At 53.8% G+C, this 13,781-nt stretch overlaps 4 protein-coding genes across 4 annotated transcripts; 2 read left to right on the plus strand and 2 right to left on the minus strand.

Annotated features, from left to right (window-relative positions):
- Positions 1–1,581: 1,581 nt before the first annotated feature.
- Positions 1,582–1,819, plus strand: ACRALDRAFT_208842 (uncharacterized protein; the record flags this gene model as incomplete). Its single annotated transcript, XM_071022516.1, has 2 exons — positions 1,582–1,622; positions 1,693–1,819. 2 exons carry the CDS (start codon positions 1,582–1,584, stop codon positions 1,817–1,819), a joined length of 168 nt encoding a protein of 55 aa, XP_070875952.1.
- A 1,157-nt stretch (positions 1,820–2,976) lies between these two features.
- On the minus strand, positions 2,977–4,583 carry ACRALDRAFT_1080989 (uncharacterized protein). Its single transcript, XM_071019094.1, has 3 exons — positions 4,223–4,583; positions 3,943–4,119; positions 2,977–3,861 (listed from the first exon to the last, which is right to left on the minus strand). The coding sequence occupies exons 1-3, from the start codon at positions 4,520–4,522 to the stop codon at positions 3,538–3,540; spliced, it is 801 nt and encodes a 266-aa protein (XP_070875953.1). The 5' UTR covers positions 4,523–4,583; the 3' UTR covers positions 2,977–3,537.
- Positions 4,584–4,958: 375 nt separating this feature from the next.
- Positions 4,959–5,653, plus strand: ACRALDRAFT_208844 (uncharacterized protein; the record flags this gene model as incomplete). Its single annotated transcript, XM_071022517.1, has 3 exons — positions 4,959–5,115; positions 5,153–5,449; positions 5,505–5,653. 3 exons carry the CDS (start codon positions 4,959–4,961, stop codon positions 5,651–5,653), a joined length of 603 nt encoding a protein of 200 aa, XP_070875954.1.
- Positions 5,654–6,428: 775 nt separating this feature from the next.
- On the minus strand, positions 6,429–7,778 carry ACRALDRAFT_2101648 (uncharacterized protein; the record flags this gene model as incomplete). Its single annotated transcript, XM_071023069.1, has 3 exons — positions 6,429–6,665; positions 6,750–7,309; positions 7,388–7,778. The coding sequence occupies 3 exons, from the start codon at positions 7,776–7,778 to the stop codon at positions 6,429–6,431; spliced, it is 1,188 nt and encodes a 395-aa protein (XP_070875955.1).
- Between the last annotated feature and the right edge of the window lie 6,003 nt (positions 7,779–13,781).

Genomic DNA, 13,781 nt, shown 5'->3' on the forward strand with positions numbered 1-13,781 from the left:
AGCGACAGCAGGATAACGTTCCTGGGTGCCTCCGTTGCGTGTTGTTTCCAGATCCTCCAGGGACGAAGCTGGCACTGACGAAGAAGAAAAGATAAAGATAAAAAGTTTGTCAAAACACGTCAGATCCGATCCACAAGACCAAAACTCTCGTAGACATGGGCTCCCTTGTGTCCTTCTCTTTCTCTCTTTTTCCTTTTTTTCTTCTTTTTTTTTGTATGTTTGTTTTCCCCCCCGCTAGTATGTCGATATTTCTCCTTCCTTCCCGGGCCACGCCCTTCTCGTGTCACTCGTGTCTTCGCTGCGAATTCTAGGGGTTTGAAAGCCAGGCCGGATTCTCCGGTAGAGAAAGACCGGAATGTTGGGAACTTTCCGGCTCGGCCAGAAAAGATGAAGCTGAAGATATACCGAATAATTTAATCGAATTTGATGATTGCCGGAGGGACGTGTCGATATTTCCGTCCCAACAGCGCGTGGAAACGAGCTGACGATGGCGGTGGTATTGAAACTGGGGGTGGTGGTGGAGGAGTTGGATGGAGTTGGAGGAAGATGCGTGCCTTTTCTCGTCTCCAAGTTAGGTAGGGATTTTTAGGTGGGAGAAAGAACACTGGCGGGTAGTATTGCCTCGACTAATACCTGCCCGCTAAACCCAGGTAGGCACGATAGTGGCGCTCCTGCACCTTTGCGCAAGTCTCCATTTGCATTTATTAGCCTTGTGGAGTCCCAGCTGGAAACCAGTCATGTACAGTGTAATCAGAGATGATCCAGACTGTATACTTGGGTGTATGTGATGAACACAAGATGCAAGAAGTACTTGTCTTGTATCCCATTGTACCAGCCTCCGTAGCACGGCCGCCTCGTGGCCCATGTCCCGATGTGCTAATTAAGGTGCTGCTGCACGAAGTACCGACTTGGCTTGGTGATACGATACGATACATACGGGATTCGTACATAGATATTCTTCAACGCGTGACCACAATGTTTTCTTTTCCTATTTTCCTTAATTTCGTTAACTCGGTGGCAAAGGTTTTTCCACGGACTTCCTCTGCTATATTCTTCCGCCTATACTCCTATACTAGTCATATGGGTCTCTAGGTTCTAGCCTCTACGAAGTAGTTGTAACTTCGTGAGGTAGGTATTAGTATTGGTCCTCAAGTCCAACATACACAGATACGAAGTACTACGAGGTGCCTATTATTAATAAGGCTTGTTTTCTCTCGATTGATGGGTTCTCTATTCGTACATTCAAAACGTTTCTCTCTGGCTCTCCCATCAATGTTTTGATTGCGAGCTTGCATTTTCGTTGCATCTTGCATCGTACTACGGCGCGCAAGGGCCTCTACTATATACGTTGTATATTGGTCGTTGTACAGATACTCGGGCCTCTCTACTACTAGTTATACATTTTCTGCTGCCTGCCAACTTTGCATAACACAGCACAGCAATCTTCTTTTTCCGAAACTGCTATACACATTGTATCTATGAATAGCACATAATATAGGCAGTCATCCCACTGCGGACGGCAGAACGGCAGAACATAATTCATTCATACTCTCTAGCTACATAACTAGCAAGGCATGTGACATGTGTATGTACCTACCCAAGAAATTACCTGCCAGGGAATCGTGCACTTGTTTATTAGCGGGAACAAACGCGGTCATTCAATTCTCCGCGCGTCCTTTCACAGCGTTCGAGATGGAATCTTCCTATTCCCTATTGGACACGGGGCCCATACCCTAATTCCCGGGTCGGCAGCTACTCGGCAGTGTCCCATGTATGGCTGCCGAGGCGCTGCCAAAACGAGAAGAATCACCCACCATGAAAAGATGCACACAACGTTTTACTTGTATTTTTTTTCCTTTTTACGGTTCTTCTCCAACTACCACATTATCCATTGGCCGATCGCTGCGGGTCAGGCAAATGCCTCATCATATACAACGTACACACGACATATTGGCGGGGCCGGCCCCGTTTTCTGGCGTGGTCACGGGTCTGTTAGTGGTAGTAGTCGGAGACTCTAGTAGTCGGTCGATTTCATATACACATTGTTCAGTATCCGTACGCATATTCATACCCATCCTCGGTAATGATTGTTCGCGTTCTTGTGTCACTGGGGCTGCAGCCACTAATATTCCCCTTATTATCATGGCATCGCTTCCTCGAGTTTCGATATGCGAATATCAAGCCACCAGTAGCTGCAGTAAATTCTGGGAGAAGTCTCGAAAGAAATGGTACCGAGAGACTGGCCCTTAAAGCCCATGGAGAATTAGAAGAAAGCAAGCTTTCATGTTTCTTCCTTCCCTTTTGGCGCAAAGTCGGATGCCAATCTTCAGATACTTCGTACTTGAGCTTGGTTGGCTGACTGGTTACGATGCAAACGACTGCCCTGTCTCTTCCCCTCTTCCTTAATCGGATTGGTGGGGGATTATCGCTGCCGGCATTTGTTCACTCCAATGGGCCGTTCAGTTCGAATCATACTCTGTACAGACGCGCTGCATCCTGCGGTGTCATTGTTTGACTCGTCTTGTATCGTTGGTTACGCGCTAATGCAACATATTATTGAAAACCTTTACCTGTAGTCGTGCAACTGTAATGTATTCCGCCGCTACGGCATGACACGATTACAATGATTTCATTTCTCTTTTTCATCGAGGCCCAACTGGAAAGGCGGAGTGGGAGCAAGTTGCCATCTCTGACACCACCCACCCACGCCGGCATACGGATACCTACCCGGGTTTGGGGGTTTATAGGTCAGAGCCCGATGACTGGTCAGACTGTCGACAGTCTTAGAACTTCATGTTGACAGTTGTACCTCTGACCTGGCTCTGGTCAGAGCAAAATCCTCTGTTCAAGCTCTGACCTACACCCCACCCAACCCGGGTAGGTAGGTAAGGTACCTAGGTAGGTACCTAAGGATGTCTGATAACGGAGGTGCATGGTTTGATCGACGGTACCGTCTTACTCACCAAGGTACCTACCAAAGACGGCATTCCGTTTGCTTACAGTACATATACAGTACGTGCGCTCTGACGACCCCGCATGTAGGTACGCTGTACAACGTTCTTTGGACAGCGCCAGCAAGTCCATCAAGCTTTCATCCCCGCGACTCCCACGTCCACATGTGGATCGCCAATGTTCTTGGACTGACACGACACATGGTACGTGTCTGGTTGGAGGCATGCTCATCCTCAACTTCCACCTACTTGTTTTAGCCGGAACGCGTAGTTGCATCCGTCACGACCAATGGGCGGGCTATTTTGTTGGCAGGATCCTCTTTCTCTTTCCCTTCCTCTTCCCATTCCTCATGCTTTTTGGTTGGCAGCATTGGTCTCACCACAAGATGCGGGGGTCAGGATGGATAAGGACCCCTACAATACACTGGACACTGGCACCGACAACCACCAGTCATCGTTGGACAGAGGTCAAACTAACGCCGTAGGAGCCTGTCAATCCTCTCAGATCCCTGCTTGCCCGTGGCCCAGAGGCTGAGGTGGCCTCTCGACGACCTCCCCTCCTGCAGACCGTTTGCTTGAATGAATGTCACTTCTTGGCCGCGCCCATATCCTCCACAGCATCCGCCCGATCCCACGTCTGTTTCTCCAGCCAAGTGATCCTGTTCGCAATATCCCGCAGCTCAGCGCCTGCCTCCTCGGCCTGCTCCTTCGTCTCCCCGACCAGTCTCCTGATATGCGGTAGCCACGGGCGCGCGCCGGCAATATGAGGCCTCAGGGCCGATGTCACCACGCCCAGCGGTACCATGCGCGAATGCGACCATATGGTCTGCACAATCTGGAAGGTTTTCACTCTGCCGTTTGCCAGGGCAAACCGGCCGTAGACACTGACGGTATCGGGGAATTGGGGGATCTGCGAGTGCCACCAGCACGTCAGTCTACAAGCCGTCTCACCCATCCAGGGAAAGCAGGGGGCTTTGGCGATTGGGTGTACCTTGAAGACTTGTACATTGGATGAATATAACCTAAAACCACCGTCCATGTAACTGGAGTTGATGTACGAGGCCCAGTCGCTTTGGAACTCCGCAGGGGCCGTTTCTTGGGCGTATCGGAGGAGCTGGGGAAGCCCTTTCTCGGCCAGCGCGGCTAAGATGGCCGACGATTGTGCTTGCTAGAAAGACAGATAATATAATCATCGGTAATTAGCAAGATGTAACCACCACACGTATACTCGAAGCGCCGAGGTCGGTGGACAAGATGAGGGAGAGCGGTACCTCCTGCCAATTTGGTCTCGTGTCCACCCCCGTCTCTTGTGTCCGTCTATCCACCTGATACGGGGACAATGGGTTGGCCGGGACGCGGAGCCTGTCGACCACGAGGTCCGGGCGCATTAGATGGAGTTGCGCGGCGGCATTGAGGTAGTGTGATCTCTCGGTGATGTCGCGGACGATGGAGGCGGCTACGCGGGTCTGCTCCGGGTTGCAGCCAAAGGTCAGACATTTGCCGATGCGCTGGAGGTATGCGGGGACGAATCGGACAGGCGGCCAGGCCTTTGACGCAGCCGGTGCCGCCATCTTTAACGGGCCCCTTTTCGAGCGGGTGGAAGACGAGGCGTAGAAGCGTGCGTCGAGGACGATGCTGGGCGGGGACTTGGGAATGGGGACACAATGGTGCAATGTACCTGAAGAGGACGATAAGATAAGGAGATTGGTCCGTGCTTTGGATGTGACCTAAGGGAGTCTTCAGTTGGCACCATGTGATGACAGTCAGGCACATCCCCACTACCAACGTCATCTAGGTCAGTCGTCAACAAAGGACCATAACAGTTCGCCCACCATACGAATACTATACTCATCCAGACATCGCGACTACATCAGGCAATAGCGCAACTTACACAAGAACAGAGAAAAGGTTGCCAATGCTCTAAGGTGACCATTAGTCGCAGAGACCTGCGCTGCTTCATCCTCTTATGCTTGACGTCTTCCGCTTGAATCAACACAGACAGCAACGATGAGCGCCCCGAATCCCAAGCTCAGGGGACAAGTTATTGCCATTTATAAAGGTGAGTCTGGGCAGATCAATTACGCCTCATCTGATTCCTTATCCTCTGTATTCTTCCGCTCGCTCGTGGCAGCCATGGAATCCCGAAATCGCCTTACATCCCTCCGTACCCCGGAGTTCGTGAACCGGGACAAATCACCCAGAGCCGCCCATCCCCAAACCTGGATTTCAGTACAACCGGCTCAATGAGCCGTCATATCCATGCAATGCCAATACTAAACCAACGTCCGAAATGACAGAGCTCCTCTTCCTAGGCCGGGAGTACCCCCAAGGATACGATTTCTTCCGTACGCGCCTTCGCAGCGCCTTCAAAGCCAATGCCGGCCTGCGCGACGAAGAAGCCATCCGTCGCGGCATCGAGCAGGCCAAATTCGTCAAGAAGGGTGAGTTGGAGTCTTCGTTCATTGCTCTCTCCGATGTATTTCCTCACGCTGAATTTGGTGCTGACCTGCCGCCTACCCTTGCTATCCTTATTAGAGATCGAAGCGCTGTAAGTTGTCTTGCCTGGTTACTTGCTCTCGTTTCTGTCCTGTCTCCTGCAGCCTGTTGCCTTCCCCTATCCCTGGATGAATCTCCTGGGCTCTAGGTCTTCTTGTTTCGCCGTCAATCTCATTGCGAATTCTTCATCTGGGGCGATTGCATAGAACGAAGTCAAGTCTATTCGTCAAGTCAACAACATCAAACTGAATCCCTAAAACCCCAAACCGCGGTTCCGTACCAGGAAGAAAACGGAAACACAGACATCTCTCTCCTCCCCCGACTCTTTCTCCCCCGTTCACTTCAAGCCTCCCCTACCCCCCTCCACAAAGACGAACCAAGCGCTCAGCGCTCGTTTCAAACCCGGTGCACGGGTTACCTCTGTCCACCGTCCCTGCTCCCAACCCTCTGTATCTTTGCCTCTCCAGCAGCTGATGAGAATCTTATCAGGTACTATCTCAAACGGTACCGCACCCTGAGGAAACGATATGTGGAAGGGGCCTGAGGCGTGACACCCGAAGCAAGTCGAGGGCAGTGGTGGGGGGAAGAAGACCCGGAATAGGAAGAAGATGAATATGTAGGCCGACACGCAAAAAGATGCACTGTCCGACCAGGCAAAGACAAAAGAGAAAGAATGCCAAACAAGAAATAGCCCAATGACGTGATCCACAAGTAGTAACAAGTTCCACAAGCTGGAATGTAAAGGGTATCCGCAATATAGCATCACGTCAAAACATCCCATCATTGCACCCCATCTTGACTCTTCGCTCATCGTTCCCATGGTCTCGTGCCTCCTTCCGGCCATGCGTATCCCCGACAAAAAGGAAGGGAAGTCAAAGCCGAAACGTTTCAAAACCGCTCCTTTCCACAGCACCTCTCTCGTGTATGGTGCTGCTCCCCTTTCTTTCCTCCACGAACTCTCGAGCGGAATGGGCCACATTTTCATGATCGCGTAACACCACCCTTCTTTCGCGCCCACCAAGCACCCACTTCCAGGCATTCACCGCACGAGGCGCCGTTATCCCGCATCAGATCGTTCATCATCTTCCCCATCCACGTGTCCCACTCGTCCTGGCTTTTGCCGCTCGTCTCTCGCAGGACAGGCTCGAGGCTCTGGATAAGCTGCACGACCGTGAGCATGGCCGTCCTTCGGACAGCCGCCTGGCTCGCCGTGAGAGTCTTGCTCAGCCCCACAGCGCCGCTGCCGACAACGTCTTTCCGCAGGCCCGTCTCGACGTAGCTCTTCCCGTCCTTGGTGACGACGCCTCCGACGCCCTCGCGCTCCCAGCGGACCTCGGCCAGCGGCACGGCGAGCCGCCGGCTGCGGACGTCGCACAGCTCCTCCGACTCTTGCAGGAGCATGGGCCCGACGACGGTGCAGGGGACGGGGTTGAAGTCGCGCGCGTTGAGGGCGCGGTTTAACCAGCCGTTGTACTCTACCAGGAAACCATTGAGCGGGGCGGAGAGCGGGGTGTTGGCCGTCATGACGTAGGCTCCCAAGCTGGAAGCGGCGTCGGCCTCATCCTCGGTCGAGGAGTCATCGGCCTCGCCGGCGCGGCTGGGGCCTCCCCCGGGCGCTGGGGCATGCGGGCGCAGCATGCGGATTTGGTGATCCGAGTCCCATATCTCGAGAACGCCGCCGGGCCGCAAGAGACGGATGTATTCGTCCATGGCAGACTGCTGCAGAGATGCGGGAAGGGCCATGGACACGTCCTTGACCATGATGAGGTCGAACCCATCGTCCGGTAACGGCCAGGGCATGCAGCGCATGTCGTGCTGGACGAAGCGCCATTTCATGTCCCGGTCCGGCTTGGAGCTGCATCCTGCCACACCCGCACCGGCACCCAATCCTCCCCGTCCTTCTCCACCATCACCATCACCAAGTCCACTGCCAGAATCACTGGCGGCGAGCGGTGCGATATCAAGTCCGGTAAATGAGACGTTGGGATGGCCGCGGCTGGCAAAGTAGCGATGGCACATCATGCTCCAAAAGCCCGTGCCGCAGGCAACCTCGAGGACGCGGGTCGGTGGCCTTTGGGCGAAAACGGGAGAGCAGACGGGGGCGCCGAAGATCTGGATGAGGAGGAGGGTGCGCAAGCTCTGGCGGTGTAGTTCGGGGAGGTCGACGGGGAGAGGGTAGGGAATGTTGGGGTCGGCGAGGTAGGTGCGGCCGGCGCGGTTGTAGAAAGGGCGAGGCGACGACGGGGCGGCGGAGACGGCGATGGAGCTGCCTTTGAAGGAGGCGACATCGAGGGACGGATTGGAGACATTGGTGTGGTTCGAAGAGGTCATCGCCCGCGATGAGGCAGAGTGAAGGGAGGCCGAGGCGGAAGAGATGGTCTCGGTCAGTGCGGCGATTGAGAGGGTGGCGGCGGTAATCTTGGTAGAGGAGAAGGGGTGGTGCGGCGCGTTGGAGGAGGATGTGACGGAAGAAGTTGAGGTGGAGGGTTTGGCAAAAGAGGAAGAACCCATGTTGGCGAACTTTGTTGCATTTTTCGGGATTGAATGGGATTGGGCCGGGGCCGGGGTCGGGGCTAGGCCCAGGGCCAGGGGGGGGTGGGACACTGCAGCAACAGTTGCAGCTGCGGTTGCAGTTGCCGTTGCAGTGGCAGCCGCCGATACGGATACGGGCGACGAGGAGAAGGAATCAGCAGAGGAGATATTGGTATTTTCCCTCGACGCCGACGAACAAGCACAAGGAGCCGCAGAAGCTGATGCAATGGAGGAGCTCGGCAGGCGGAGGGCGTGGAGTCGTTGGGGAGAGAGTGGCCGGGCGGCGGTCTGCCCTGGACTGGGAGTTGAGTCGATTGAGTCTTGGTCGCCTTGGTCGCCAATAGTGATGGCGCTACTTGGAGAGGGATCGCCGGGTCGGCCTTGGGTTTTAAGGTGGGCTCGGCCTTGGTGGTGCTGCTGCTGTTGGTGGGAAAGGACAGGGGAGCAATTGTCGCAGGTATCGCGGCTGTTGGTCAGGTATTGGGGTGGTGGCCCGGGCGGGGACTGGCTTTTGACCGGGGAGAATCCGATTGATGGTGATGAGCCAGGCCCAAGCGAATGGTTCGAAAGGGATGTGGCGACGGGGGACGAGGATAGCGCGTGGTGCTGGTGGGCCCGAGCCCGTGGCGTGCGAGAGCCAATGCCTTCGACGTGGTCTGCGTCCGTGTCCGCGTCTTGGTCTTCGCTCTCTGGGTCTGTGTCGTCGCGTTGATGATGGTCGCCTTGCGCGCTCCCGTGATGACGCTGCTGATAATTTTGCTGTGGCTGCTGCCGATGCTGCTGCTGACGATGGTCAGGACCAATGGGGATTTCAGTAGTGTCCGTTCCCGTCTCCCGAAATGAAAGCGGGGTCGCGGTGGTGACGGGGCTTGCGGGGGTAACTCTTCTCCTTGTTTGTGGTCGAGATGAGAATCTTGCGGTTAGAGGAGATGGAGGGGATGCGGCATTCCTGGTGGGCGACAAGGGCACGCCGTGAAGAGCCCGAATTGTCGACGACGACGACGATGGTGGTAGTGGTGGTAGTGGTGGTAGTGGTCTTTGTGGTGGTCGTCCAACAGGCGGTGGTAATGGAACCGATATGGATCGAGTGTGGGAAGAAGAGGAATCGGTTGTGGATGTGGCGTGAATAGCGTGTACAGGTATAGCGGGCGTAGCGTGTGTGGCGGGCGTTGGGATCCCTGCTAAGCCGCTATGGCTGTGGGCGTGGGTGTGGTTGTGCTCGCTGTACGAATACTGGCTGTACTGAGAACTGGAAGTGCTTCGGCTGTGATGGCTTTGGTGGCTTCGGTGGCTGTGGTGGCTGTATCGGCCACTGTCTCCTTCACTGTCGCTGTAATAGGGGTCGCCGCCGCCTGCCGCCGTCCTTGTACTTCGTCCTGCCAGCGCACGGGCTGCAGTTGTGGACCGAAAGGGGTTGGTAAACCTTCCACCAACAATTTCCCTTCGTGATGTTGGCGGTCTCTTCTCTTCTCCCTGTTCGTCTTCGTCCGCGTTTCCGCCTTGTCGGTGCAACTGTCGTTCCCTCTCCTCCTCTTTCTTCTTCCCTCTCTTCTTCTCATCCCTCTCTCGCTCTTCGTCTAGTCTCTTCTTCCTCTTTTGTAACTTCTCCTTCTCTCTTCGGCTATCCCGGCGGCTATCCTTGCTCCTCGCTCTTTCCCGGCCTTTTCCCCTGCTTTTGTCCCTGTCCCTGTGCCGGGCCTTGGCTCTGCTTGCGTCTTCCTCTCGTTCCTTGTTCTCGTTTTGGGACCGCGTCGTCGACCGATCCCGTCTGCGTCTGAGTGCCAATGGTGCCTTGGCTGGCTTTCTCTCTTCGACTTTATGTTCATCAATGCCATCGCCTTGGTTTTCCTCGTTTTGCGACTGTTGCTTATTGTAAAGAGGCAGGACAGGGTGCATGCTGGCATACATGTACCCCCCCAGGAATTCCGCCATGATTCCTACCTCGACTGCACTTCCGTCGCGCCCCGCCTTTCGGTGGGGGGACCGTCCAAATTGGCGATGTCAGACGTAAAACTCCGGCTGAGAAGGAGCAAGAACAAGCCCTTCTCTGTTGTAGGTGTGCGCGACACGTCGCAGGGGGAAGATGAACGAGGAACCAGGAAAGTCCGAAAGTCCACTGCCCGCACTCCTGCCTGCTACGAACGACGGAAGAACCGAACCCTTGCTGGTTTTCCCTCCCGAACAGCTCGAATGACAAGTTGGTCGATCTCCGGTATTTGTAGGACTGGGTAGACTCCTATGGGACGACCAGGTTGTCGAGGAGCGACGTGAGAGAATGAACTCGAAACACCACGTCCTTCGGGTGAAAGAGCGACCGTCGCAATGAGGGCATGCGTTGAGGCGACAGATCAAGAACTCCAAGTCCGTCTCACTTCGATTCTTCGTATCCTGTAATTTTTTTGGCGACAAGAGTAGCAGTCTGTCCCTGAGCTACCGGGAACTCCCCGTGATGAGACTTGATCTTCAGAAACGGTTCTTCAGGTTGTACGCGACCACGACAGGGGCTCGTCTGAAGTGGCATGAGCTCCCGATTCCTGATACCCTGCCACCCTGTTTGTGCTCTTCCTTATCACCTTCAAATGTTAGTGTCAGGGATGACGTCTTCCTCGTTCTGGTATCCACTGTGAATCCCCGCTGAAGATTGCACGCCGTATGAAGAGGTCGGGTCAGGAGTCGGGGACGTGAGGAGTTCTGGGACAAAGAGGAAGTGCGCGGGCGCGGGGTCGACTACAGCTGACACTTCTCCTGGTATTGGGCCGTACTGCCAACAGGTTGCGCGGGCGTGCTGTTGGTTGCCAAGCTGCATGAGAATCTGCAACGGGTCGGGATAATAAAGGGACAACCGAATCCGATGTTCCTGTGTAACGTTCGTATGCGGTATACCCTTCTGCGACACTCCCTTCTTCCTTGGTTTCTCTTCTTCGACTTTCTGTGTGGATAGAGCCAACTGGTGTTATTCGCAGATTATTTGCCCGCGGAAACTCCGAGATAGTCGCTGACGGTTGGTGAGAGATGCGGCCCTCGGTGCCTTGGCGCTGACAATCCGTCTCCGTGGTGAAGTAGGAGAAGGATATCCACTGGCGACTTTACGTCTCAGTAGTCGTAGTCTAATTCCTTGTTTCCTGTCGAGTGTAGGTTACCCACGTCGCTGGATGTCATTTCTTCGTTGCTGAAAAATCTTGCAACTAGGTATGGACCTGAAATCGTTTCTTAACCCGATGTGCATTGGGATCGTTATGAAAACAGCCATACCTCGGAGTTGGTTGTGAGCGGGCGCTTCGACAAATTCGACCACCGGCGCTGTGCTTACTTCTTCTCCCTGACCGATCGATCCTTGGTTGGATAAAGGATTTTCAATCTCTCGAATGAATAGGAAACACCAGGAAACGATAGTGACGCCTTCAAAGCATACACGTTGAAAGGCAGCAGTTCCGTAGGAAAAGGAAATAAGAGACGCAGGTGGGGGAGAACGAGACAGGTTGCTAATATATGCACTGGAAATATTAATCTTCATACCCCGGATCGTTCACCCGGGCCTAGTTAGGATGTTGGTGCCTTTTCGGGGCCTCATCCTCGCATCCACGAACGTCCTTGGCCCTGGATTATTCGGAGTAGCCTAGAATGAGGGCCCAGTGACGGGCGAGGTTCCATGGTGCTGGATGGCTACGGGAGACGCACTCCACACATCTGGGGCCCCTCCCCCGCATCTGAGACTCCTACGGAAACCGCTTTCGTAGCCATGGCTTTCTCCGCCTTTGGGGCTGCTCGGTTGCGAGGAACATCGGGACGAAAAGGCAGCCCTGGCTCGTTCCGTGCCTCACCATTGGCTCGTCAAACTCGACACAACCAGGCACAGCACGCCAACTTGGTTGGGTCAACCTGGTGTTCGGTATAATTAGTGCGTGATCAGAGTAACAGTCCATGTTCCGGGGGTCTCCTCTCTCCCAGTTTGGCAAGGGCTGATGGCGACCGAGTTGGTATTGGTATGGTATATTCGTACGGATAATTCCCGTGGGCCAACCATTTCCGTGGGCCAACCATTTCCGTGATCATGTCCTACCCATTCAGCGAATCTGAGGACAATTTCCATTTAGGCTGGTGTCAAAATCGTGCTTTTCCGCTCGTCCCCCTGTGTCCTTGGCATGTGGTGGGAGAATTCGGATCTTTCAGTTCAGCCGATTGTTTCCCCCGTAGGACGGTCATGCAGCCGTCATTGTGACGATTCTACCTGAGTGACAAGCACGATGCGAGCAAGTCAATAATAAGACATCGCCATCAATAACGAAGGGCTCTTGGAAAGCAAAAGCTTCGGCATGCTCTCCTCTGAACGGGCCAGTAAATGCAGCGGCCCATTCCAACTCTGACTGCGACTTGGCCTCAGGTAATTATTACAGAATTCCTGCCAGTCATTGATCTAGTCACCCGGTGGACTATGATGCGCCACCCGGTGTGCATCGTAGGCACAGGTCGACGTTCGTGCCTTCCATTCAGACCTAATCTGTAATTACATACATACGAGTTGAACACAGTATACTTATGTAAGCACTGACTAATGTATTACCTAAGTGGCATGGCATTCGTTTTCCGTCTCGCTAGGTGTTTGTATGGGCGAGAACACCTACGGAATAAGAGAAGAAAAGACGTCGATCTACTGTCCTTCACCACCACTGCATAGCATCTTTTATATGTATTCGCCCTCGTTATTAGGAACTAATAAGAGTGGTATTAGTACACAGTATTTTCTCGCTAGTTCTCTAGACTTTTGGTAGACCGCGATCCCGTGACTACCCCATCCTTCTTCCTATAGTAGGATACGGACACTGCTCCGTATACGCCGAACGGGAGTCCTTTTTAGGTAGTGGAAGTGGAAGTGTACCTCAGATCTATTCTGTCTCGTGTCAACCTACTTCGTAATATCTCTCCTCTACTCTGTAGAGCTGCGTCTAGATTACCACTGAATTGAATACGTCGTAGGTATCCAAATTTCAGCCTTGTTCACGTGATTTCCTACCTCTTGAAAAGCTTGATTCAGATTGCAATATGGTACGTGCACACCAAACACGTGACATCCGCTAGTATCTGACTAGCCGCCTTGATGCGCTTTGGACGACCCGACGGCTACTCAACACCATGGTGTCTTTGAATCATCAACATAACCCCAGCACCACTGATCAGCACAAATATCCATTCAATGCTTCATTGATATCGCATCTCACTGTGCTCACTCGTTCAGGTTTGTGGTACTCCAAATGGCGTTTGTCAGCCGTATCCCTCTTTGTCGTTGCCAGCCTCTTGCCTCAGCGCCTGCATCCATCCAACTCTGCCCAATCAACTCAAAGTCGAAGCTTTACCACTGACCTGCCCTCGTCTTCCAGACCAGAATCAAAACCATCTACCTTCCGCCTCTCTTGACAAGTTCTAGATACGGTCCCGCATTGTCAGTCCACACGCTCTCTAGCTTTGAAACATCACCAACCTCTGACTGCCTTACAGTGCGGATCGAGAAGCCTATCCGACAGAGTACCGATTTTTTTTCTTCGACGGGCCGACAACTGATCAACTCGTTTTGCTCTCGGCCGTCTGATGGACATTTGATAGACCCCCAACAGAGAAAAAGCTCTCCCCAGCAATCGTTTAACCGCACCCCGATATTGTTCTCCCTCCACAGGGTACTCGATGCAGGAGCATCCTACCGTCGTCCTATTGCTATCTCCCGCACCGACGCGATACCGGATTCGTCCCTCATTACCTGACTTGCATGAGCTGCGGCACACCTGGCCTCCACGGCCGTCTCGCCTTTTA

Source organism: Sodiomyces alcalophilus (assembly GCF_042370955.1).
Source record: "Sodiomyces alcalophilus JCM 7366 unplaced genomic scaffold ACRALscaffold_3, whole genome shotgun sequence".
NCBI classification, from domain to species: domain Eukaryota; kingdom Fungi; phylum Ascomycota; class Sordariomycetes; order Glomerellales; family Plectosphaerellaceae; genus Sodiomyces; species Sodiomyces alcalophilus.